The sequence below is a fragment of the Toxorhynchites rutilus genome, chromosome 3 (genome assembly GCF_029784135.1).
Source record: "Toxorhynchites rutilus septentrionalis strain SRP chromosome 3, ASM2978413v1, whole genome shotgun sequence".
NCBI classification, from domain to species: Eukaryota; Metazoa; Arthropoda; class Insecta; order Diptera; family Culicidae; genus Toxorhynchites; species Toxorhynchites rutilus.
In genome coordinates, this window is record NC_073746.1 from 135,020,822 (window position 1) to 135,048,736 (window position 27,915).

Consider the following 27,915-nt stretch of genomic DNA (forward strand, 5'->3'; position numbering starts at 1 on the left):
GCGACACAGGAAGTGACATCTTACAACTCAGTTCGTGTGGCCTAAGTCTGAACTGGACTAAGAGATCGATCAGAGCATCGCCCCATAATCCAATACTCAGATCAAGACAGATAGGATATGTCATAAAAAGATGGTAAAAGCGTGCGTATATGTTCAAAATTAATTATATTGAACAAGCGCGCGCCGTCAGTCGAAAAGACGACAGAAAATAAGCCGAAGCGAAGCACAAAATAAACAGAATCCAACTACAAGAGGAAAAACAAAAACAACCGCCGCCAGTGGGAGAGAAGAGGAAAACAGACACTCACAAACACGAGGAGCGAGAGGAAAAGCGAAATTAAATAATAATAATAATAAATAATTCAGCCTCTCTTCGAAAGGAAGTCATTCGAGGTCATTGTCAGTTCAAGGTTTTTATTTTATCTTCCCCGTTGTTTTTCCGCGGGATTCGCGCTCGCACTTGTGAATGTGTTCTGCAGCAGCAGCAGCATCGCCATCGTTTCGTGCACCGGCTCAGATTGGTCCCATTGTGTTCTGTCCGGTTCCATGGACTGTGAGTACCCTTCTCAATGGTTGAATTCCAGATTATAAATACCGCTGCTCATTCCACCATCGGTGAGTGGAAGAGCTCTCTTCTGCTACTGTTGCTGCTGTTGTATGTATCAGGGGGTCGATCCGTCATCGTAATTGGTTCTCGAGCACTGAGCATGAGAGTGTTCTCAACTTTTGTTTTGACAGTTGCGATCGTTCATGGTGTGCTCGCCGGGATCGAACCGATCGTGGATAAGAGATGCCAGATTGAAGACATGTGTTCATTTTGAAGACATTTGAGTTACTGTGAATACATTTGATATTGTGAAGACATTTTGAAGACATTATGAAATATGTGAAGACATTTCCGTATGATAATGTACCTGGGTTTTTTAAGAGACTAGCTGACCTGGCAAACTTCGTTCCGCCAAAAATTTGTTTTTTGTTATTAATACCTTCAAACATTCACGTTTTCTTACTATGAGCAAGTTCATGGATCCAATCGCAGAACTGTTCATTGATTTATCTTCTATTTGTCTCCGCTGAATTTACTTTTTAATATAAAATTTCTAAATTTCTAAAATTTCTTTTTTTAATATAGTATTTCTAACAAAACTCATCATTATAATATCAGATTATTTTCAGACACAATTCTCGTTCAAGAATTTTTAAACCACTTATAAACAACATGTTTCTCCGTTACATGGAATAAATATTTCATACAGAAAATATGATAGGATAAAGACAATTCCTTCCTCGAGTTCTGCTCTTATCAACACATCTGGTGATCCTTTTTTTTGTATAGATAGAAGAAGATATAGGAGTGCGTTTCATCGCATTGAAATCCATTTCCAGTTTCGAAAAAAGATCAATTTCGCTAGCGCAACATCAAATGGACTAACAACACTTGTCACTATGTAATTGTAGAACATATGGGAATTTTATTTTCCGAATTTTCCCTTTTTCCTTCAGAGTTTTCCGAAAATTTTCAATTGTCTTGTTTGGCTAGAATGTTTATGGTTTAAATATGTGTAATATTTTTATGGGACCCCCTCTCCATTCCAGAGGAGGGAGGGGTGTCATACCATTATAGAAACATGTCTCATACCCAAAAACACTCACATCCCAAATTGTGCTTGATTAGCTTTCGAGTTATGCAGAAATTAGTGTTTCGTTTGTATGACACTCCACCCTTAGACAGCGGGAGGAGTGTCTAACCACCATAGAAACATTTATTGCACCCTAAAACCTCAATATACCCAATTTGGTTTCATTTGCTTGAATAATTCTCGAGTAATGCAGAAATTTGTGTTTCATTTGTATGGCAGCTCCCCCCTTAGAGAGGGGCGTGGAGAGTCTAACCATCATAGAAATATTTATTGCATCGTGAAACCTCCACATGCCAAATTTGGTTTCATTTGCTTGATTAATTCCCGAGTAATGTAGAAATTTGTGTATAATTTGTATGGCAGTTCACCCCCCCCCCCCTCTTAGAGAGGGGGAGGGGTCTCAAACTATCACGAAAACCTTTCCCGAGACCAAAAACCCCTACATACCAATTTTCATGTTGATCGGTTCAGCAGTTTCCGAGTCCATAAGAATCTGACAGACAGACAGACATACAGAAATCCATATTATATATATATATATATATATATATATATATAGATCTTATTTCCATGAAATTCTAACTAGTGGTCGAAAATATCGTCAAAAAACAGCGCTTTTGTCTCAGCGTCTTTCGCTCGCTCATCAGTGTAACTTGTTTACTTTTGTTCTTAGTAATCAACGGAGACCCGGGCTCATTCATTTGCTTTTTACAAAATTTTTCCATGCAGAAAATCCACAAGCGTATAGAATGAATTCAACAACAAAGTGACTATTATTTCAAATTCTGGAGAACTTCCAGCGGTCTGAATACATATTGTCTCTAGAAGACATTAGTTAATTTGCCCTCGAGAATTCAAATGATTACTATACTATAAATTAACCTGCATTTTCAAACGACCACTTCACTAATCGAAGGTTCTTCGGGTACATACCGTTTCAATGGTTAGTTTTCTGTTACAACAAATCGAATTGTCACAGTTTAGTTTTTGTGGAAGAACGGGGGCGCATAATTTCGGGTTTGTATTGAGTGTCAACACTGAACCACTGCTTGGGCAGTGTTGGTTTTTGTTTTGTATTGATGTTTAAAAAAGTTTCAATCAAAATGGCAAGTAAGAGTAAAAAAATAGATATTGTTACACGTAAAATGATAATAAGTAAGACTTGTCGAGGAAAGACATTGAGGGAAATAGCAGCTGCTGTTGGAAGAATTCACTCTACAGTAAAGAAAATCATAAACAAGTGCAAATACTAAGGAACCATGGAATACCTCCCGGGTAGAGGGCGCAAACGGATCCTATCTTCTGAGGATGAACGAGTAATTGTGCGAACATTGCCGAAGAACCCTAAAACAAACATTCCTAAATTGACTACCGAGGTAGCCGGCACCATTGGAAGACCTGTCTGCGCAGACACTGTCCGGAGAGCAGCATACAGGAACAATCTGAGAGGTCGTGTTGGCCGTGAAAAGTATTTAATCTCAACGGTGAATATGAAAAAACGACTACAATTTGCTAAGGCATATGTAAACAGACCTAAGAGTTCTGGAAGAGGATCTTTTATACGGATGTACCGAAAACCAATCTCTTTGAATCTGATGGGAGACAGATGGCGTAGAGGAAACCAAGATCGGTGCTTCAGATTCGGCATTTGGTTAGCACAGTAAAACACGGAGGCGGTAGTTAATTGATGTATGGTACATTGGTGGCTTCTGGAACTAGAACCATGGAGATCATCGATTCGCTCATCTTATTTCCTAACAAGAATAAGACAACTATTGAGTGTTTTGGTCGAAAAATTATTCAAGATTACCTTAGCATGGGTTCCCTCTCATTGGTCGATTCCGGGGAATGAGAAAGCGGACTCGCTAGCTAAGGTGGGCGCTTTAGAAGGCACACTTTTTGAAAGGCAAATTGCTTATAATGAATTTTTCCACATTCCTCGTCAGTACACGCTCGTAAGTTGGCAGCGCATGTGGAGTGGAGATGAGTTCGGTCGTTGGTTACACACGATTATCCCTAAGGTCTCGACGAGTGCATGGTTCAAGGGATTGAATGTAGGTCGTGATTTCATTCGCGTGATATCTCGGCTTATGTCCAATCACTACAACCTAAACGCGCATCTCTATCGCATTGGGCTCGCAGCAAACAATCTTTGTGATTGTGGCGATGGCTACCACGACATCGAGCATGTTGTCTGGTCGTGTATCCGGTTCCATGCTGTTCGCTCTCAGCTCTCTAGAGCACTGAGAGCACAAGGCAGACAATCGGAGATCCCCGTCCGGGATATCTTAGGTAGCCGTGATCCTGATCTTCTGCTTCATCTATACCTGTTCCTCAGGAACGCCGATGTCAACGTTTAATGATGTTTCCTTCGTTGTGTCCCCGTTTTATATCCCTCCTATCCGATCGATAAACTTTTACTTAGTCGCGGCAATACATACACACACTCTTTACAGATACACGGGCCAAAGGTTGTGCAGTCCACTGATGATTCAACAAGAGCCAAAGGTTGTACCGCTCATGACAACTCTACATGAACTGATGATTGCGCCGGTTAGTGACCATTCTATCCTGGATTCCTCGAGTCGAGAAAGACGCACCACGCTAGATATGAGGTACAGACTAGGGGGGCGTTGCTGATCAAGGGTCAGCTGCATCCCAATAGGAAGTATCCCGAGTCGGGCACACGTACAGAGCATTGGAGACAGCAACATCCGAATTACGAAAACACTTGTTATACTAACCTCGAGCCAACCGCGAGTAATCGGTTACATATTACTAACATAGATAATAAGAAAAATTGTCAAAGTATTCAACTCCCGGCCCCGTGAGGCTAACGCCATATGAGCCTTGATAAAAATATATATTTTGGAAAAAAAAAATCATCGATTCGGCGATTGACAAGATCGCTTTTTTTATCTTCCTGAAACGTAACCTGTTGTCTCCCGTTCGGAAATTGGGGCTTCCTCATGATTACTACTTTCAACAGAATAATGACTCGAAGCAAACTGTCTTTATGGTGCAAATATGCGTGCTCTATAATATCCCAAATCAACTCAAAACAACTCCGCAATCACCGGACTTGAACACTATTGAGTATCTATGGTGTGAAATCAAGAACCATCTGAAGTGTAAAAATCTAGGGAACGAAGCGGAACTCAAAACGATGATTAAGGAGATCTGGGAGGCACTTTCGTCTGCAGTGACCAAAAATCTCGCCTCGGTACTAGCAGAATGTGCTGGACGCCAAAGGGGAGCTATACCAAATATTAGGGGATTGATTTTAGTTATCTGCTATCATTTCTGAACTGTTTTCAATTTTCTTTTAAAAAAAACTTGAACTGTACACTCAATTTTGCCACGTCTTAGTTGGAGTTTTTTTGTTCGTATTTCAAATACGAAGTAGAAATGTGACCACTTTAATTTTTTTCTTATCACTACATGAGAGTGAAATGGATCGATTGTTACGATGAATATAAGTCGCATTTCATTATTTACATTCAACCCCGAAAAACTCAAAAATAACAAACCAGTGCGAGGTGTATACTAAATTTTTAGATCGACTGTATGTTTATGAGCAGTTTTTTTTGTGGTACGCTCAAAGTGTATCGTTGTTTCGTAGACATTGTGAAACTTATTTGCAACTGTCGTTATGCTTAGTAAATGCCTTACCTGCCCGCTGCGCTCATAAAGCTTAGAATCTTGTAATTTATCAGTAAAAGCTTGACAACCGAATGTTTTAAAATATTGGGTGTACAACTTAATTTGTTCAGTTTTTTTTTCACGAACACACATTTAATTTAATAATAAAATGAATTAATACAATATTCAGATCATTGGCCTATGGCTAGCCACTAATTTTTCCCATATTTCTGGTAGTTAACAGATTTCTTGCGAAAGGAGCGTTCATCTTTTGGTGTCAAGAATAAATCCTGTTAATTCTTGATACCCTGTTCTGAAGTACAGCTTATTCCACTCCAAGCAAAGCTGCATCGATCGAAACAAATGATAGTCGGAAGATGAAAGGTCTGGTCTAATAATACAGATGAGCCAGAATTTTCGTGGGTTCTAACTTGACGTTGCTGGAGATTACCCTAACTACCACGTTATGTGTAAATGACACTCCGCATCCACTTTGTCTTCGATGGTCCGGTGATACTTCCCTTATAGAAAATGATTCTAATGAAAGTACCATCGAGTTCACTGGAATCTACCACTGATCTACATTGTTAGAGTATACACACATTTGAAGGACATCTCTTCTAGCTGCTACCAGAAAACCCAAGATTCTCATCGGTATCGACAATCTGCCTCTGGCAGTTCCTGTAGATATGCGAGAAGGTGGTGTTGCAACCCGGTAGCCTTCAAAACCAGGCTTGGCTGGTGTGTCTACGGACCCCTATGGAAGTGGCAGGCATGAACCCTTTTGTGGAATAATTGGCATTTATTAAGCTCTCCCTTGCATCCCTCACAGTTTCAAGGACCCAATTTTCTGCGGCTACCGGATGAAGTGGCTCCGGAGCATAATTTGTCTAGCTCGACCAATGATTCCATCGATGACGCCTCTTACGGTTGCGCGTCTGGCCCATCACGAACGACCATTCACCCATACAGGGAGATGGATTATTTTGGACCGCTGCTGGTGGAGCTGGGAAGGTCTAACGTTAAACGATGGATAGCACTCTTTATCTGTCCGACAGTGCGTGCTGTCCACTATGACGTCTCCTACACTCTCTCAAGAGAGTCACGATCTCTTGCGTTCGTCGATTCGTGGGTCACCGGGGTTTACCGATAGAAATTCTTCAGTGACGATGGAACGAATTTCCACCGAGAGCTCCACACATGGGAGAGGCTAGACGATTTTTGTTACAGTCTGTGAAGGAAACTATGAGAATAACGTCTTCTAATTTACGTTATGAAGGACTACAAACAACACCCGGGGGAGACTGTTAACGCATAGTTGAACGAGCTGGCAACCTTATCCGCCAACGTTACTGAAGGGGGCTGCATCAATTGTCAACGCGTTGAATAAAGTGCGCTACACATACAGCGTCACCGTCACCGTCTCGTCAACTTTTCTCTTGGACTTATTTTGCCGACGTCAAAGTTGCCGGTGATTGTATAAGTGAATGCTACCATACGATTCCCATGGGAGAATATTTGACATTTCATTCGGTGTATGTGTAGCGCACTTAATTCGTCTTTGACCTTCGTTTACTAGTTTAGGGGAGCGTCGAAGAATAGAGGTAGTGGGGGCAAATTGGTCATGGGGGGCAAATTGGTCATGGGGGGCAAAGTGGTCACCTGCTTGTTTGGTAGTATAACTATTGACTATAGATGCCGTATTGATAGTCACCTTATGTTTGAAGAATTTAATGACTTTTGAGTCACCCTGTCAGTAGAGCTGTCGCATGTCGGAATATAAATAAAAACAGAAATTTATCTCTCGATAGCCATTCGGCCGTAGTTCTGTGCGCATGGTATCTAAGGAATTTCTCGTGAAATTTAGTTTATTCAATCTGATATGCTGGACAAATCATCAGTTTGGACGACTGTTCACATATACTAGGAGAGGTGAATAGATATTTTGTTTAATCTCAGCGATTAATTAGCATAGAAATTATTTTCATGTTTGGGGGTAAAGTGGTCATAGGTGAATAACAACTTACAATGTTCTGTTTACTAAAGCTGGTATACCTCATCATATTCTGCTTGAAGAAGATCCTTTCGTGGCTTTGACCCTGGATAAATATGCCACTCCAACTAAACCAAGCCTCATTATGCGGAACGTTATATGGTTCTTACTACGCTTTTGTATGCAAGAGAAAATTTAAATTGAGACTCTAGGTGATTAGGCCAAGCTTATTTCATGCATGTACCTATTATAACAAATATGATTTGAACAAATTTGGACGAAAAAAAAACGCATAAATCTATCCCATTTAGCTTGATATGGGCGGTTGACCACTTTGCCCCCACTAGGTGACCACTTTACCTCCAAGCAAAAAAAAAGTTCGATTTTTCACCTTTTTTTTCTAATGATGAAAAGTGTACTACTTTGAATTTTTATAGTAAAAGCCGTTTGCTATCTTGAAGAACAATGAGTTGAACTATAATATTCTTCGAGAAACGGGAATTAAATCAGTATGTGGGCGCTGGAAGTGGGCATATTCCTTAGGGTGACCACTATGCCCCCACTTCCCCTAATTGATTTTCAGGCGGAATGAACCCAAATTATGGCCTCTAATTGAAGTTCGCCACCAGACGTTGGCACTGTATCACTGTCATCGTGAATTGCAAGCAAGACGACGGTTTGAAATTCGTTAATTTTTTTTAAGAAAAATCAGAATTTCAAAATTTCCCAGTTTCAAGTATTCTTTCTACGCAGAAAAGGTTAGAAAATCATTATTTTACATTTTATTCATTCATAACATATGTTGTGCTTCAAATACTGCTGATCCTTCTAGTATTGGCCAAACGGAATCCCCTGCATAATCAATGATATAAACCAACTGAATGCGATATCGATGCTTCTGAAAAATATGCTAACTCTGTAACTAACTCAAAACTTTTGAAGTTTATCTAAAGTGGACCTTACACGGTTAATATTATTGACAATAAGATGACATTTGAGAACATAATGACAGCTGAACACAGCCGACGACGCAGAAATCCAGACTTTCTGATTTTCGAGCATAAATATCGTGACATTTCATGCAAATGCATGATGTTGACGTTTTACCTCACGGAATTCGAGACTGAGTTGCCAGATTTGCAGGCGTACCTGTAAATTTGCAGACATTTCATTTTTGTTAGTCTTTTTTGGGATTGCAATTGAATTTCATAAAATTCCGAAATTCTAGAAAGCATAAATGGAATCATTTGGTTTGGAAAACTGATACTTTTAATAGCATAATACGGTAGTTTTAGCAATACAAATCAAATCCTCAAAGTAAACTGACAATGTGATGGTGAGAGAGTGGAACGTAACACGTAACAACGTTTTAGAAGTTTTGACGTAGGACTACGTCTCTCATTTCTGTATCGGGGTGTAAGTTCAAAATTTAGAAAACGAAAGAGAGACGCTGGACTGCAAGGTTTTGAACGTTAATACCTCTTTTCCGATTGAACGGAGTGGAATGATAATCATTTAATTCGAAAAACAAAATGTCCACGAGTTATATGATTGTTAATTATAGACCCGGAACTTGTTTCAATGGCTTTAAAATTGCTTAGAAAACAGGTTATTGAAACCGTATATAAACTCGCATTCGCTCTGGAAATCCATTCAGTTGATGCGGCGATGTGAGATGAGGACGGTCGCACTCAGACGCCTATGCATTATGGTCTTCTTTTCCAATTTAATTTCTCTTCTGCAGTTGAACCGAACGGATGGCTATAAAACATGACGCTTCCTTTGCTTTCGTTCATTTCTACCTTTACTCTCACACCGTGAGGACTCGTTTCATTGAGACCAAGCAGACAGCTCGTAAATCTACCGGTGGTAGGGCACCACGAAAGCAGCTCGAAAAACGCACCAGCCGCAGGATGTGTGATGAAGCCACATCGCTACATTCCGTGATTATGACACTGCAAGAGGTCTATTCAAATATACCAACTTGTGTGCTATCCACGCAAAACGCGTCACATCATGCCCAAGGACATCCAGCTGGCCCATCGCATCCGAGGAGAGCGTGATGTTAGCTTAACATATAATCAACGGCCCTTTTCAGGGACACCAAAATGATGGATTAGAGCATCAATAATCTCTTTCTGGCAAAACGATGTGGTATGATAATCACATAATTCGAACGATCAAATCCGGAAGTTTTCTGCCAATCCACTTTCAACCTCCCAAATCTTTTACTCCCATTTGTGGTTTTGACGTAGGACTACGTCTAACCGGAAGATATAGGGGGTGAAATGGAAATCTAGGCACTGAACAAGTAGGAAAAAATGATTTGGAACGCTTATAACTCGAGCATTTCTCAATATATCGCAAAGGTTTTTGCATCAATTGATAGGAAATATATCTACGCATCTATCATAACAAATAACATTTCATTTTTCATGAGATACATAATTGAATAATTGTGAAATATCAAGCATTGTCAAAATGCCCTATGTGCCCATTTTTGATTGGTCCATTTTGTGCTCCTAAAATCGTACCGACCAAAACGGGCAACCAGATCGCTAAACAGAAAGGTTTAGCCGAACTAGATGGGGATATCGAGTGATAACAAAACAATAAACTCTTTAGATTGAAGATAATTTTGTGATCCTGAAAAGGACCCTTTTTAGCCTGCATGTCAATCCAACGAGCGAACAAATCGTAATGAATGTATTTTTTTGCCATCGCTCCCTTTTAACGCTCATTCGTTCGTCTCGTTGGACTCGCCCCTCTGGCTGAGTCTGCCGATTTGTCTCTATCCTGTGAGTGTGTACCGCTAGAGTATAAAACACGCGGACCCCAAAAAAATATCTTATTTTTCTTTCAAACTGTAAACACGTGTGGTTGTACGGCATCTGCATCGTGGACGTAACAAAGGAGGACAAGTTAAGGGAAAGGCAAAGTCTCACTCGAACCATCCTTTGTGTGGACACCGACTGGACAACATCGTTGCTGAACGAGCTGGACGGCGAGGGATCGAGTGCCTTTCTCAAGGCAAGAGGGCGGAGGTGGTAGCGCTGGAGTAGAGTAGTAGAGTAGAGTAGAGTTTTCAAAGGGCCTTTCTCAAGGCTAGAGACGAATGAACTGCAAAAGTTTAAAGTCTCTATAATACAAGACCTTCCTTTCTTCCTTCACTCGAACCGTGCAGGTCTCCAGTTCCCTGTTGGTCGCATTCACTGATTGCTCCGTAAGGGTAACTAGGCCGAACGGATTGGTGCCGGAGCACCAGTATACCTAACAGCGATTATAGAGTTTCGGCCGTCGGAGTGCTCGAGTTGGCTTGCAAAGCTGCTCACGACAATCAGAAAACCCGCATCAAGAACAGAGCAGCTTCGGTTCGGCGCTCATCAAGGCAACAATTAGTTTCAGTGAGTGGCAAAGTGTTTCTCCGGCACGTCGCATTAAATGTAATTTACTGAACGATATGTCACAAGCTGGATGGGAAGAAATTTTCCAACTGTGAAAGCTGTGGCGAGTGGCAAACGCAATAGCTAAACAGGAAGGTTTAACCATCAACATATTCATAAAGAGTAAACAGTAAACTAATCCATTTTTTCAGGCAGATAGGTAGGTATTCACGTAGGAGAAGAAAATAAAACAATATATTTAAAATATATATTTAACAAAAGCTGTCCCCTTTGTATAGTCCTACGTCACTCCGGTTATGTCCCCGACATTACCCACCCGTCTTTTTTTTCAATTCCATTTCTCATCTGCCGTCGGACCTAACGGAGCATTTAGCGAAAACCGAGGTATCGATGATAATTCGATACCGATGGATGCCATTGACTATGGACTTGATAGTGAAGAACACGATTTGATATGGTGTAGTGTAAAGTGACCAGATGGTCAGAGGTCTAACGCGGGACACAAAAAACAAAACGTTATGTATATACATTATGTGAACATAAACCATAGTTTAGCGAGTCTAAACTGAACAGTATTTTTTTCTTTCTGAGTATCGGCTCTCAGTTGTGATTTTTCGGTGGTTTAGATTTTGTTTACGCCCGAAAATCACTCGCTCAATAAGAGCATTTACGCTTGGCAAGCACAATTCAAATTCTACAATTTTCTTCAAATTACCGAATGGAATGCTCGAAAATTCCAATTCATTTTTCATCGATATTAGTGTTAACGTAGGCATTCAAAAAATTGACTAATTTCGGATGGCGATGAAAGATAATTTATAGGAACAAATTTTCTTCAAATCTCACGTTTATTAAGTCTACAACAAAAATGATTCAAGGCTGTTGATTCGCAGCAGCAGCACTGTCAAGCAACTTGATGATTTTTCCATACTGCAAGCTCCACCCCCATTCGCTATCCAACTCTTGACGAGTAAAGTTCAGTGCCGGTATTGTGCGTTGCCACTTTTACTATTGTGCTATTGGTATAGTGTACGAGTGAAGGTCATTGCTGTCCGCTTTCGAATTGACCTTTTGTGAAGTGGAACAAAGGAAGCAGCGCTCTTGCAGCTTGCAGCCCTTGGCGGCTGTTGAACATCGGCATAACGGGATCGCCATCGTGTGGCTGTCGTTAACGGAAATTATCATTGCGTGACCGTGTGAGCTATTCTTGCGCTATTGTGTTGATCCATAGCGCGTAGCCTCTGTCTCTCCCTGGTTAGGGCAGTAGAGCGCAGTATCGGAACAACTTTTATATTAAGGTACACATATTTAATATTAATATTATTATTCAACTCATATGTTCATTGCTTAATATTATCATCATTTTTTTTTTGTTTGTTTTGTTATTTTTTTTTTGAGATTATTGTTAAAATCAATAATAGATTAAAAATAAGACATAAATTTTTGTAAAATGGAGAATAGTGGAGAATCTCCAGAGATGGAGATCACCGATAATGAATCCCATACAAGATCTGGGAAAAAACATAAACGAGTCCCTCAAAAAGAAGATAATTCTTCTGGGGACGAATCTGCTCATCCTTCCAAGCCCCCCTCTAAGAAAATAGCAAGCCTCCCTTCTGAACCCACTGTTACTTCCACTCCCCCTCTCCCATCATCGATTTCGCTTCCCCCTTCTGATGTTTCCGATCCAACCCAATCCTCGTCCTCGTCCTCGTCCTCGTCTTCTCCCTCTGTTGTCTCCGCTCCACGTGTCAGAGTTTATCCAGAAGATGCACCTGGAACTGGCCCGTGGGTTGTTTTCCTCCGGCCAAAACCAAAAGGAAAAAGCCTTAACGTGATTCAGATCATGAAAGATCTGACCAGATACTCTTCTGTATCTGAAATTCGCAGGGTTAGACCGAACAAATTGCGGGTTGTCGTGAATGAACGGAAACACGCAAACGAGATTGTTGCTGACCAACACTTCACTCTCGAAAATAGAACATTTATACCCTCCCATAACGTAGAAATTGAGGGGGTGATAACTGAAACGGGTCTGACGAGCGAACAAATAAAAAAAGAAGGAAAAGGCAAGTTCAAGAAGCTTCCCTCAATGGAAGTAAAGATCTTGGACTGTCGCCAACTCGGGAAACTCTCCCATGATGGGGACCAAACGAAATTTACGCCGTCCGACTCGTTTCGAGTCACCTTTGCTGGTGCCGCCCTCCCTGACTACGTTATGGTGGACAAATTGAGACTACCTTTGCGACTCTTCGTGCCAAAGCCCATGACTTGCAACAAATGCAAGTCAGTTGGTCACACTTCAGATTATTGTGCCAACAAGGAGCGCTGTGCCACTTGCGGAGAGCAACATGAGGGGAAATCCTGCAGTGCGACTGAGCATAAGTGTCCATATTGCGGAGGATCCCCACACGCGCTCTCAGCTTGTGAAACTTACAAGAGTCGCTGGGAGAAACAGAAGCGCTCTTTAAACGAACGCTCGAAGCGCACTTTTGCGGAAATTTTAAAGGGCGCTTCTCCACTGGCCCAACAACAACAACAACCAATCTCAACACACAATATCTTTTCCACGTTGCCAGTTGATGAAATGGAAGCGGACACAGCTAGCGGGGGCACACCGTTTATTTTCAAAGGGAATCCCCGGCGCAAAAATGTGACCACTCCCAAAGTTCAAGAACAAGTCCCCCCGGTGATACCCCCAGTTAGCTTGCCTAAAAAATCGAGTGCAGCGGACAAGCAAAATCAGGCTCCTCCTGGCTTCCGTGGGAATAGTTCACCTTCGAACGACCCAGCACTCGAGGGGACATCAAAAACCCCAACTGTCCCTGTTTTTCCGTCCAGCTCAACTTCCCTATCGGGATTTATAAAGTTGTCTGACCTTTTGGATCAAATCTTCAAGTGTTTTAATGTTTCCGACTCCATCAGAACCCTTGTCTTCTCAATGCTTCCAGTAATCAAGACAATTTTACAGCAATTGATGCAAACATGGCCCCTCCTTGCAATGATTATCTCTCTTGATGTCTAATTTAGATAGAGAGGTCGGAGATATCACTGTTTTTCAGTGGAATTGTCGTAGTCTTATCCCTAAATTGGATACATTCAAATTTTTAATTCATAACTTCAATTGTGATGTTTTTGCTCTGTCCGAAACTTGGCTTTCTTCGCGAGATGATATCTCTTTCCACGATTTTAATATTATACGCTTGGACCGTGATGATAGATACGGAGGGGTGCTTTTGGGGATCAATAAGTGCCACTCATTTTTTCGAATTGACCTTCCACCTATTGGAGGCATCGAAGCTGTTGCTTGTCATGCAAACATCAGAGGCAAAGACCTCTGTATTGTCAGCTTGTATTGGCCTCCGAGAGCTGCGGTTAGCCGCAAACAACTTGATGACATGTGCTCACTCCTTCCTGAGCCACGATTGATCTTGGGAGACTTCAACTCTCACGGAACTGCCTGGGGGGAACAGTACGACGACAATCGTTCACTGTTGATATATGACCTTTGTAACAACTTCAATATGACCATTTTGAATACTGGGGAAACAACACGTGTACCTAAACCTCCTGCTAACCCAAGTGCTCTTGACCTCTCGCTTTGCTCGAATTCACTATCGTTAGATTGCAAGTGGAATGTAATCCAGGACCCCAACGGTAGTGATCACTTGCCAATCAAAATTTCCATCACCATTGGGTCGAATTCTTCTGAATCTATAAACATGGCATATGACCTCACAAGACACATTGACTGGAAAAAATATGCGGACGCGATTACTCTAGCCATCAACTCCAGAGATGGTTTACCTCCATTGGAGGAGTATAACTTCCTTTCTCGTTTGATCTATGACAGCGCGGTTCGCGCTCAAACGAAACCCATCCCAGGTTCCACTATTCGTCGAAGGCCTCCCAATCTATGGTGGGATAGCATATGTTCCAAGCTTTATGTAGAAAAATCGAATGCATTTAAAGCTTTTCGAAAACGTGGAACCCCTGAAAATTTTCAGACGTATTTGGACCTTGAAAATCAATTTAAAAACTTGATCAAAGGGAAAAAACGTGCTTATTGGCGAAATTTCGTGGGAGGTTTGTCACGAGAAACGTCAATGAAAAAAATATGGAAAGTGGCTCGAAACATGAGAAATCGCTCTTCAACGAATGAAAGCAAAGAATATTCACATCGAAGGATTTTTAATTTTGCACGGAAGGTTTGTCCTGATTCGGCTCCTGTGCAAAAAATTGTTCGAGATATACCACAAGATAGGTGCGATCTTGATTCCGAGTTTTCGATGGTAGAATTCTCTCTTGCTCTCCTTTCTTGTAACAATTCGGCTCCGGGAACGGATAGAATTAAGTTCAACTTGTTGAAAAACCTCCCTGATGTGGCGAAACATCGCTTGTTGAATTTATTCAATCGGTTTCTGGAACATAATATTGTTCCGGATGATTGGAGACAAGTACGAGTTATAGCTATTAAAAAACCCGGAAAACCCGCGTCCGACTTCAATTCGTACCGCCCAATAGCAATGCTGTCTTGTATACGGAAATTGTTGGAGAAAATTATCTTGTTTCGCCTTGATCGATGGGTTGAAACGAATGGCCTACTCTCAGATACACAATATGGGTTCCGCAGGGGCAAGGGGACGAATGATTGTCTTGCGTTGCTTTCTTCAGAAATTCAAATGGCTTACGCCGAAAAAAAACAAATGGCTTCAGTATTCTTGGACATAAAGGGGGCCTTTGATTCTGTTTCAATAGAGGTTTTGTCAGACAAATTACACTCTCGGGGTCTGCCGCCTCTATTGAATAATATGTTATATAACTTGCTTTGTGAGAAACATTTGAACTTTTCTCACGGAGATTCGGCAGTAAGTCGGGTCTCTTACATGGGCCTCCCCCAGGGCTCATGTTTAAGCCCCCTTTTGTACAACTTCTATGTAAGCGACTCGACAATTGCCTTACACAAAATTGCAGCCTAAGACAACTTGCAGATGATGGAGTGGTGTCTGTCGTAGGATCAAACGAATCCGACCTGCAAGGACCCTTACAAGATACTTTGAACAATTTTTCAACCTGGGCCATTGGGCTAGGGATCGAATTCTCCACGGAGAAAACAGAGATGGTGTTTTTTTCTAGGAAGCATAGACCAGCAAAACCAAAGCTTCAACTTTTGGGTAAACCGATCACTCATGCTATGTCATTCAAGTATCTTGGGGTCTGGTTCGACTCCAAATGTACTTGGGGGGCCCATATTAGGTATCTGAGTAAAAAATGTCAACAAAGAATAAACTTTCTCCGTACAATTACCGGCACCTGGTGGGGAGCCCATCCCGAAGATCTTATTATTTTGTATCGAACAACTATTCTCTCAGTGATGGAGTATGGCAGTTTCTGTTTTCAATCAGCTGCCAAAACACACTTAATTAAACTCGAGCGAATTCAGTATCTTTGTCTCCGTATTGCGTTGGGATGTATGCCCTCAACGCATACCATGAGCCTCGAGGTTTTGGCAGGCGTACTCCCACTAAAAGATCGCTTCAATTTATTATCTCTTCGGTTCCTCATCCGGTGTAAGGTTATGAACCCATTGGTGATCGGAAATTTTGAGCAATTGATCGAGCTAAATTTTCATTCTGGATTCATGAGTTCATATCATGAATTCACCTCTATGCAGGTTGTTCCTTCTTCGTATATTCCCAACCGTGTTTGTTTTCCTGACTACATCAATTCCTCTGTACATTTCGATCTGTTCATGAAGGAGAAAATCCATGAAAATCCAGATTATCTTAGATTGGGGTTCGTTCCTACGATCTTCAATGCAAAGTATGGGCGTATCAATTGTGATTATATGTACTTTACTGATGGGTCCTCTATGAATGAGTCCACAGGATTTGGAGTGTTCAACGTATTTTTTAGCACCTCACACAGTCTTCAGAATCCCTGCTCGGTATATATTGCTGAATTGGCAGCGATATACTGGGCGCTGGACAGCGTCGCCTCACGACCTGTTGAACACTATTACATTGTAACGGATAGTCTTAGCTCTGTCGAAGCTATCCGTTCAGTGAGGCCGGAAAAGCACTCGCCGTACTTCCTTGAGAGAATACGAGAAATTTTGAGTGCTTTATCCAGACGCTGTTATGTCATTACCTTTGTCTGGGTCCCTTCACATTGCTCAATTCCGGGTAATGAGAGGGCTGACTCATTGGCAAAGGTAGGTGCAATTGAAGGCGATATATATCAGCGTCAAATCGCCTTCAATGAATTTTATTCTTTAGTCCGCAAAAATACCATCGCTAACTGGCAACGCAAGTGGAATGAAGATGAATTGGGCCGTTGGTTTCACTCGATTATCCCTAAGGTTAGCCTCAAACCGTGGTTCAAAAGTCTGGACTTGAGTCGGGACTTTATTCTCACCTTCTCCCGACTCATGTCCAATCACTGTTCGTTAGATGCACTACTCTTCCGTTTCAATCTTGCCAGCAGCAATCTCTGCGTTTGTGGCCAAGGTTATCACGACATCGAGCACGTTGTTTGGTCGTGCGAGGTGTATCTGGTCGCCAGATCGAATTTAGAAAACTCCCTTCGGGCCCGAGGAAGACAGCCCAATGTGCCGGTGAGAGATGTGTTGGCTCGGTTAGACCTTGATTACATGTCCCATATATATGTTTTCCTTAAAGCTATAGATCTTCGTGTGTGATTGTCCCTACATCCTTATACCCTCCTTTCCTTCCTTTGCGGGTAATTCGTCCCCTTGCTATGAATAGTAGAATAAGTTGAAATGTAAATAAACTATAGATATACGAATAGATTTAAGAATTGAGTGTTCATCAACATTGTTACAATTTCCTTATATCACATCCTTCTCCTAAAAATATGTCACCCTTCTAAACTCGAGTACACCGCGAGTAATCGGTTTTCCACCTTACTAACCATAGATGTAAGAAAATTGTTTATATATATAAGTTAAACATGGAACCACCCCAGCGACATCAATTATAGACGGAGCCACCCCGATGCCGTCAACCGTTGGCCCTCACGCATCAGCAGAACATCACGATGACACCCAGACAGCCGAGTCAGCAGCATTCAGCCTGGACACTATCTGCAACCACAGGAATGCGGCGGCATCCGATGACAGCACCAGCACGGAGAATGTAATCGGATCATCGCTAGGCGCTAGGTTAGCAGTTTTAGGGAAAAAGGCAGGACAATTAGGTCTTTAGCTGTAATAATAAAATCATTCGAGTTCTGATCGTCAAGTAGTGCAGTTGTATTTAAAATTTTTTAAAAAGACCTCCTTAGTGTTAAGAAATGTAAGTGGCGCAGTCGGCGCGGATTTTTAGAAGTGTTTAACGTCAGCTTTGATAGCTTCCGCGAGTGAATATCGTAGGAATAGTGCGTAATCCTCCTAAAAACCGCGAACCAAAAACGCGAGTGAATATCGCAACCAACAAAAATAGTAACCTAAAATATAAATAAGTGAATCAGACGTAATAAATTAGTGAATTAGACATAATCGTGAAGTGAATTACTGTAGCTGTACTCGAGTTCAAAGGTGAGTAATTTTACACCTTTTTTTTTTTAAAAAAAATAAAAACAGAAAGAATATTTTGTATCAACTATTTACAACATTAACTATTAACAAGTGAAACAATAATTTTTAAAAACAATAGCTAATTTAAAATAGTGCTTATATAATGCCAGAAACACGCAGTCAACGGCTCTCCGCATTGCTGGAGGAGCAAGACGTGTTATCTGCAGAAGTAGCTTCGAACTCCATCGAGGAACTCGGAGCTGGGAATGAAAGAAGAAATAATCTTTCAGGAAATCATTGGCAAGAGCAAATCAATGCCTTGCAACATGACATTCAAGACATTGCAACACAGTTGCAAAGATCCTACAATAGGGGCACGCCCCAAACACAGGAAACCCCTATTGAAAAGGTATTAAAAAATTTACAGACACCTTCAGTTCTGCGGGATTTACAAAGTTTTGATGGAAATCCCATCAAACTACACCAGTTTATCAAAACTGTGGATGGCATCCTACCATTACTGGATGTCGTCAAACATTCACCAATTTATAAAGTATGGATGCAAGTCATCCGTACTAAAATTATAGGGGAAGCCGACACCGTAGTAGAATTGTACGGCTCGGAACTTGCGTGGGACGAAATAAAAACCTGTCTCATAACACATTTCAACGACAAGCGAGATGAAGTCTCTCTGACGAGAGACCTATTCAAGCTTGTTCAAACGAATGACATAGAGGAATTCTATGGCAAAGTTTCGAATATCATTGCACTCCTAGTTAATCAAATGCATTTGAATGAAACAAACGTGGCTGTGAAAGTCGCGAAACAACAATACTATCAAGATATAGGCCTGAGAGTGTTTGTGGCAGGGCTAAAGGAGCCCATAGGACCGATAATAAGAGCACAATCTCCAAAAACTCTTAAAGAAGCCCTCAGACTTTGTCTTGAGGAAAAGAATTACCAATATACGAGAAATCCTTTTAAAACCCACAATCCCTTGACTGGAGCCATCCCCAAACCACAAGTTCCAATAAAACCGCCATTTCCACCGCCAAGACCAATCCATAGATACCAGCCACAATTTAACACACAACCACAATTTAACAGACCGCCGTTCCAACCGAACCCTAATCCAAGGCCCCAATTCTACCCCAATCATAAACCACCGTTCCATCCCAATCAAAGACCATATTCCCAGCAATTTAAGCCTCCACCTTTCGTAACAAGTAGGAATAATTTTCCACCGAAAATGGCACACCCAAATGACACCGCTCGCCAGTCTCCCTCCGTTAAATCGCATCGAATCAATTACATTAATAGGCCCAACTTCCACATGCAAGAGGAAGCATGCGGCTACAATCAGAACTTTTACCCCTCACCGGAAGATTATTACTACCCGTATTATGACTATCATGACTATTACGATGAGTCTGATTTCTATAACTATTATGAACATCAAACGACAAATGAGTCGGATGATCACGCGAAAGAGCTGGAACCACCAGCAACCGAAAATGTTCCTACAACAGATACTGTCACAAACCAGATAAATAAGTTAACGATCGATGACTTAAATTTTCATACAGCCGAAACTCATCGGCCGACGACATAAACAATTTCATACCCTATATCACTCTTCGAACAAATAAAGGAGAGTTGAATTTCCTCATTGATTCAGGAAGTAATCGAAACTATTTGGCTAAACAGCATGTAAATTTTGAAAACTGTAGGTTAACAAATCCAACAACCGTGAGAAATGTTAGTGGTTCTCATGTCATTGACAGATTTGTAGAATTGAATCCATTTCCACAAATCGCAGGCACTTCAAAGCAAATGTTTCTTATCTTCGACTTCCACCCTTTTTTCGATGGCCTAATAGGCTATGAATCTTTAAAAACCCTAAACGCTGACATAATCACTTCCAACAATGAGTTAAAATTCCCAAACGGTGTTATTCCTATGAAGCGCAAATACCCGGACTCAAAGCCGTTGTATTTGAACGCACACGAAAATAAACCAGTGAACCTTTCCTCGAACGCAACTGGAGATTTCTATTTAGAAGAAGACATAAAAATTACTTCGAACGTCTTTATTCATTCCGGTCTGTACACAGCGAAAAACGGATACACCCAAGTGTACGTCACTAACAATTCCAACAAGTCATGTAAAATTAATCTACCCTCCAATATTCTCGAACTAGAAGTAAATAACTTTGAAATCGGTACACCCGATAATTTCCTCTATGATAATCAAAGCCTAAAGAGATCTCTTTACGATCAGCTGAGGATTGACCACCTCAATGCTGACGAAAGGGAGAAACTCTTGAAGGTTATCTCTAAACACAGTGAGATATTTTTTACAAAGGGGCAAAAGCTTTCGTTCACTAGTGCTATTAAACACACTATCAAAACGAAGGATGAAATGCCCATTCATACGAAATCATATCGTTACCCTTTCTGCCACAGAGAGGAAGTCAAGCGACAGATTTCGGAACTACTGGACCAAAGAATAATCCGTCAATCCAATAGCCCTTGGACTTCTCCTGTCTGGATTGTGCCAAAGAAACTGGACGCAACCGGCAAGAGAAAGTGGCGATTGGTAATAGATTACCGTAAGTTGAATGAGAAGACGATAGACGATCGTTATCCCATTCCCAACATTACGGATATCCTTGACAAACTGGGACGTTGCATGTACTTCACTACGCTAGATCTCGCATCTGGATTTCACCAGGTCGAGGTTGACGAAAAGGACATTCCCAAAACTGCTTTTAGTGTCGAGAACGGGCACTATGAATTTTTGAGAATGCCTTTCGGGCTAAAGAACGCACCATCAACGTTTCAGCGCGTTATGGACAATGTGTTGAGAGAACACATTGGTATCACCTGTCTTGTGTACATGGATGATATTATAGTGTTTTCAACCAGTCTGACGGAACATATTGATAATTTGACGAAAATATTCAGTACTTTGGAAAGACATAATCTGAAGATACAGTTGGACAAGAGCGAATTCCTGCAAAAGGAAGTTGCCTTCTTAGGCCACATTGTCACTCCAGATGGTGTCAAACCGAATCCGGATAAAATCCAAATTATCAAAGAATGGCCATTACCCTCAAATGAGAAGGAACTACGCGGCTTCCTAGGAATCCTAGGATATTACCGCAAATTCATAAGGGACTTCGCGAAAATTGCTAAGCCACTGACAAATGCTTTAAGAAAAGGGGAAAGCATTAATCACTCGAAAGAGTTTATTGATGCTTTCAAACAATGCAAAGGCATTATCTCTAGTAGCAATATTTTGCAGTACCCTGACTTCTCAAGACAATTCATTTTGACCACAGACGCCTCCAATTTTGCTGTTGGCGCTGTACTGTCACAAGGAACAATCGGAAGTGATAAGCCGATAGCTTTCGCATCCAGAACCTTGAATAAGTCCGAAGAAAAATACTCAGCAATAGAGAAAGAACTATTAGCTGTAGTATGGGCTTGTAAGTACTTCCGCCCCTATCTTTACGGAAGGAAATTTGTCCTATACACGGACCACAAACCCCTTACCTACGGGCTTAATTTGAAAGACTCCAATAATAGACTTGTGCATTGGCGTTTATCACTCGGAGAATTCGACTATGAAATCCGCTATCGTCCTGGAAAACAGAACGTAGTGGCGGATAGCCTCTCTAGAGTTCGTAACGAACTCAATATGATTGAAAGCACATCACCTGATACCGAAGCATCTTCTGCTACCGACTCGGATGATGAAAATACGTCGTCTGATTATCAAACTGTACATTCGGCCGACACGGACGACTCGGATCTTATAAAATGCACAGAATCACCGGTCAATTCATTCTATAATCAAATTGTCATGAAAATTGGACCAGATGCTCAAGACAATTATGAAGAAATATTCCCTAGAGTGTACCGAAGAACGATCACTAGACTCATCTTCGGTATGCCTATTATTTTTCGGATTTTCAAGGAATACATGGATCCCAAAAGGATTAACTGCATCTACTGTCCTGAAAATGTCATGAATACCATCCAAATAACCTACAAAAACCATTTTAGCAGAGTGAAACCTTTCAAAGTTTGCCTCTCGCAAAAACTTTTGATTGACCTCAAAACAGTAGAGGAACAAAATTTAGTTGTGGAACAGACACATGACCGCTCTCACAGAGGCATGTGGGAAAACCACAAACAGATAATGGAGCGTTTTTATTTTCCAAGAATGAAAGCGAAAATAAAGGAATACGTTAAACTCTGCGAAACATGCAATAAAAATAAGTACGATCGACATCCATACAAAATTGCTCTAGGGTCTACTCCAAACCCGGAAAGACCACTGGATATAGTGCATGTCGACATCTTCATAGCAGAAAAACTGTACTTCCTTTCCGCCATTGACAAATTTTCCCGTTATGGCACACTCATTCATATTAAATCCCGAAATATTATCGATATAAGAAAGGGACTGACTAAATTCTTCAGAATATTTGGAACCCCTCGTCTCATAGTTTGCGACAATGAGCCGGCACTACGAGCAATTGAAGTACGAGGACTCCTCCATGACCTCAACGTGGAAATGTTTTTCGTTCCACCAAACCATAGCCAAAGCAATGGATTAGTGGAAAGATTCCACTCCACTATCGGAGAAATTTTTAGGTGCATCAAACCCAATTACAGGGACTTGAGCACGAAAGAAGTTTTGAATATCGCGTGTACACAATACAACAACACTATTCATTCATCAATTAAAATGAAGCCCAGAGAAGCTTTCTATGGATTAAAAAGTAATCAAGAAAGACCTCTAAATATGGAACTCTTGGTTGAAGCAAGAGATAAAATATATGACGAAGTCATGTTGGCTCATGAGAAGTCAAAGCAACAAAACCTAAACTATCACAATAAACAAAGAGAGCCTGCACCAGAACTCCCCGAAGAGCAGATAGCTTTCAACAAAGTTCAGGGTATTAGAAAGAAAACTAAACCCAAGTATTCCCCAATCACTGTCGCGGAAAATAGAGGTAGAACCTTTATCGACAATAATAATAGGGAATTACATAAAGATAACATTAAACGTATCTAATGAACTTTCTCATTCCAGGATGGACCATCATCTCAAAGATCGAATAACGTTTAGCTTGTGTTATGCACAACTAAACTACATCAAAAACGTTATATTTCAGCATCAGTATCAACATCAAAAAGAAGCAGCCGCGGCATGGCGAAGAATATGCGAGAGTTTATTCGTTCTTGCATCTGCAGCCGCCGTGGAGAGCAACATGGCCAAAGAATCAACAGATTCCTTAGTAAAACTGATGGATGAAATATGCGACCATCTTACACCTCTAACCTTCTAACCACTTAAAAATTTTTACTAACTCTTAGGAATAAAACAAGCATATTAATAAACTAAAATTTTTATTTTTAGATCACACGACGGGACGAAAAGAATGAATGCACTCCACTGGATCCCATCAATCCTATCCATCCTAACCATCCTTATAATTCCATTATCCACACCATCCTCCATCCAAATACATGATATCACCAACAACGCAGGAGCGTTGCTTTTACAAAGGGGGGAGGGAAGGATTATTGACGGACATGATAGACTGTTGCACGTTATTGATTTTGCTCAATTTGAATTATCACTATCAATAATAGAAAAAATCGTAAACGAAATTCCGGACAACTCGAGCCAATTCTCTGATATTATCAAAACAAAAGTAACCGAAATTAGATCCATTTATAACAATCTAAATACCAAGAGAAACAGAAGAAGAAGAGCAATTGATATGTTAGGGAGCGCAATCAAATTTATAACTGGAAACTTGGACGCTGAAGATTTAAAAGTAATCAATTCTGATTTAAACAAACTAAGGAAAAATGAAAACATTTTTATAAAACAAAACAATCGGCAGATTAAAATTAATGAAAAATTTGAAAACCGAATCAATTTAATCAATAAACAAATCAGAGATCAAGAAAACTTTATTAGAAGAATTGTCGAACAAGACGGTTCAATAATAGCAGAAAATCAAAAAATATTGTTAACATTACAATTAGACTCCTTTTTGGAAAATTTGAAATCTATAGAATACGCCATCATGTTGGCAAAGGTGAACATTATAAATCAATTGATTCTATCAACTAGAGAGAAAACAACAATTATGCAGGAGATGAGCAAACAGGGCATAGAAATCACTAATTTGGACGATGCCAGTAGTTACCTTACAACAACAGTGCTGCATCGGAGATCATCGATAGTCATCTGCGTTAACATTCCACGACTTCTCCCAAACGCCTTCAAGAAGATAATCCTGGAACCCTTACCTCGATTCAACCAGTCGATCAAATTGATGCACAACGTAGTTTTCCAAAATACAAACCAAATTCTGGCCATCACATCAGCTTGTCAGGAGATCAACAAGGTCACAATATGCGAGAAGAGACAACTAGTCGACATAAGCGATCATCTTTGTGAAGCATCACTCTTGAAAGGACAACCCGGACAATGTCCTTCGTCAGAGAAATCACCTGCAGTCGAGATTCGAATAATCTCCCCAGGAACACTGTTGGTGGTAGCCGTTCACCAAGACGTAAACATCAACAGCACCTGCGGTATCAGCAACCGAACGTTAACCGGTATTCATATGGTAACGTTTCACAATTGCTCCTTGCTCGTGAATAATGAACTACACGAAAATTATGAACTTTGGTTTAATCAACCAATCATCAATCCAATACTACCAGGACAAATAAAAATCTCAACCATCGAGAGGAACGTCAACATGACAGAAATCCAAGAACTGCACCTGAAAAATCGGGAACACCTTGAAACGATGGACCTAAAAAACAAGATCGGATTTGTATCGCTCAGCGGCTTTATTATCCTCGCATTCGTTCTCCTGGCTTTGCTTATCCTCAAACACTATGGCTTTGCGAAAACAGGAAATTGCTCGGGACGAGCAATGTCTAAGGGGGGACGAGTTAAACATGGAACCACCCCAGCGACATCAATTATAGACGGAGCCACCCCGATGCCGTCAACCGTTGGCCCTCACGCATCAGCAGAACATCACGATGACACCCAGACAGCCGAGTCAGCAGCATTCAGCCTGGACACTATCTGCAACCACAGGAATGCGGCGGCATCCGATGACAGCACCAGCACGGAGAATGTAATCGGATCATCGCTAGGCGCTAGGTTAGCAGTTTTAGGGAAAAAGGCAGGACAATTAGGTCTTTAGCTGTAATAATAAAATCATTCGAGTTCTGATCGTCAAGTAGTGCAGTTGTATTTAAAATTTTTTAAAAAGACCTCCTTAGTGTTAAGAAATGTAAGTTATATATATATAGTTTTAAAATTATATTTAAGAATTCGGCTCCTTTAAACTTAAGTAACTGAGCCTGTAAAAATAAACGAATTAATAAAAAAAAAGCTCCACCCCACAGCGAAGGAGTTGGACATCCTGAGGCACTTTGTGTCCGCCAGATATAGCCGATCTGGTATTTACAATATCATCTCTTTGCCGCTCCTTATGCCGGGAGATCGAAGCAACCGGCCAAAATGGACATTTTTATGCGGAAGCGTCAGACGAGACCGGCCGTATCTGAGCAGCAGGAGGAGTAGCTTGAGGTGCTGGTGAAAAACTTCTTTTCGTACTCATAATGAAAGACGAGACGTATTTGATGCTAGAATTCAACGAATGGCAGGGGACCGGTTACTTAACGTTCCCCAGGTAAGCGATGACGTCGAATATATCATTCACATTAAGTTCTCGAAGAAGGTCTTTCTCTGACAGGCGTGAAGGGAATGTCCAAGCCGCTCTTCTTTCGAGTCATATGGTGAACGGGGAGATGTATAGTACGAAGGGCTTGTCGGAGTTGGGAAGGTGATTTGGTCTTTATGCCGAACCTAGGATCAGCCCATTATGCCAAAAGATCACTGGCGGATGAATCGGCTGAAGACATTATCGCGAAGACCACCAACCTTCTCAACATTCCCCAGCTGCGCCTGATAGAACACTTTTGGGCGAATGGCCAAAATAGACTACCACCAAAGTCACGAAAAGGTAAAATAACACGCCAATATACATCTTTTCATCGGCCATGGTTCAGGTTCCGGCCAACTTCCGTAAGACCGTCCAGCGCATCATTTATGATACTTCATCAAACAACTCTGCCTCTTCCTGTCGAGTATACACTAGTTCTTCCGGCTTATTTAAAACGTTAAGCCCTGACATTTAAGAAAATTAACATGATCAAATTGTGATATTGAAATATATTGATATCGTGGGACATTTTCGTTTCTTTTGCCAAAAGCGGGACGTTTCGCGGGACATTTTGTTGAAATGCGGGACGTCTGGTCAGTTTAGTGTAGTGGCTATTATATTACATATCAATATTTGTTTACGAATGCTGCAATCGATCGTCGTTATTGGGAAGTTGGAATTTTCGGGAAGGGACTCTTATTTTTACTGTGTAATTCCGAGGAGGAATCCATTCGTTTTCAAGTGTTAATAATCCTGCCCCGGATCAACGATGATTCCAATTGTCGGGGCTTGGAAAGTGGGTATTATTTGCGTTGGGTATTTCCGAGGAGGAATCGATTCCCCCTCTGAGCGTTAATAATTCTTTTCCGGCTGAACGAAGTGGTATGATAATCAGTTTATTCGAAAGATGAAATGTCTAAATTTATATGCTTGTTACTTATTTATTGCTAAGTCAACGTTAGTCCTACGTCCACCTTGCGGTTATATCGAAGATATAACCCACTTCTAGTTTTTCTTTGTTGAAACCGGTCATTTTTTTGCGCTAGCAAGCGGGGTAGCTACTTCAGTCTATGTTGTGTGTTTCTTCACACTCCGCTATGAAATTTCATCATGTGTTATTTCAAGGTACAGTAGAATACCGAATATCCGCGGAATAATCGGGTAAATTCACCGCGAATAACGAAAATCGTGGATGACGCATTATAGGTCCAAAAAAAAAAGGTGCAAACACGAAAAAGATGTTTTAACATAAAAACTATGTTTTATCAATACAGAAATCATTGAACTATCCATCTATAAGGTCGTGTACACCAGTGGGTAAATAATGTAAAAACCATGACTAAAACAAAAAGCATGGGCCAAATCATCTGACACATCTCTATCAATAACGTGAAAGCTAAACATAAATCCAATTCAAAGCACCTGTGCCTTTCTGCAATACCCTGAGCTGTAATAACCTGTTGTTTACACCGAGTACCGTTATTTATTATCCACAGAAATTGCGTATTAATTCTTGAATAAGTCCACTAGACATTAAAATTTGTTCAGAAAAAGTGCAAACTATTACATATGGTTGGATAAAATATTTATTATGATTCCTTGCTGTGGTGGCTGAGAGCAGACATGCGACCGCAATGGGTTAAACCACAGTTCTTCGGTTTAATTATACTTCAGAACAGTCGCAGTGGCATAAAAATAACGCGAGTTCTCGAAACGCATAGTGCGACAATCACATAAATATATTCATGATTTACACGAGTACATAAAAGTTGCACTGCTCGTAATTGGCGTCGCTACTGACAGTGCAGAAATGTACATCTGCCTTAAATTGGCTTACCACACTGAGAGAAATAATTAGTAAATATAACGAATTTTTTGGTAAATACTACCAATCTATAGTCATTTTCGACCGTACTAAT

At 40.8% G+C, this 27,915-nt stretch overlaps 1 protein-coding gene across 9 annotated transcripts in view; it reads left to right on the plus strand.

Annotated features, from left to right (window-relative positions):
• Positions 1–27,915, plus strand: part of LOC129776872 (protein disks lost) — a 654,166-nt gene that overhangs the window by 373,101 nt on the left and 253,150 nt on the right. The window contains exon 1 of one of the 9 annotated variants that reach the window (XM_055782773.1): positions 26,234–26,296. The exons of the other annotated variants lie outside the window; for them this stretch is intronic. Coding sequence (XP_055638748.1) covers positions 26,261–26,296 — 36 coding nt within the window. The 5' untranslated portion in view covers positions 26,234–26,260. Of the gene's footprint in view, positions 1–26,233; positions 26,297–27,915 lie in introns of those variants that run through there. 9 annotated transcript variants of the gene reach the window in all.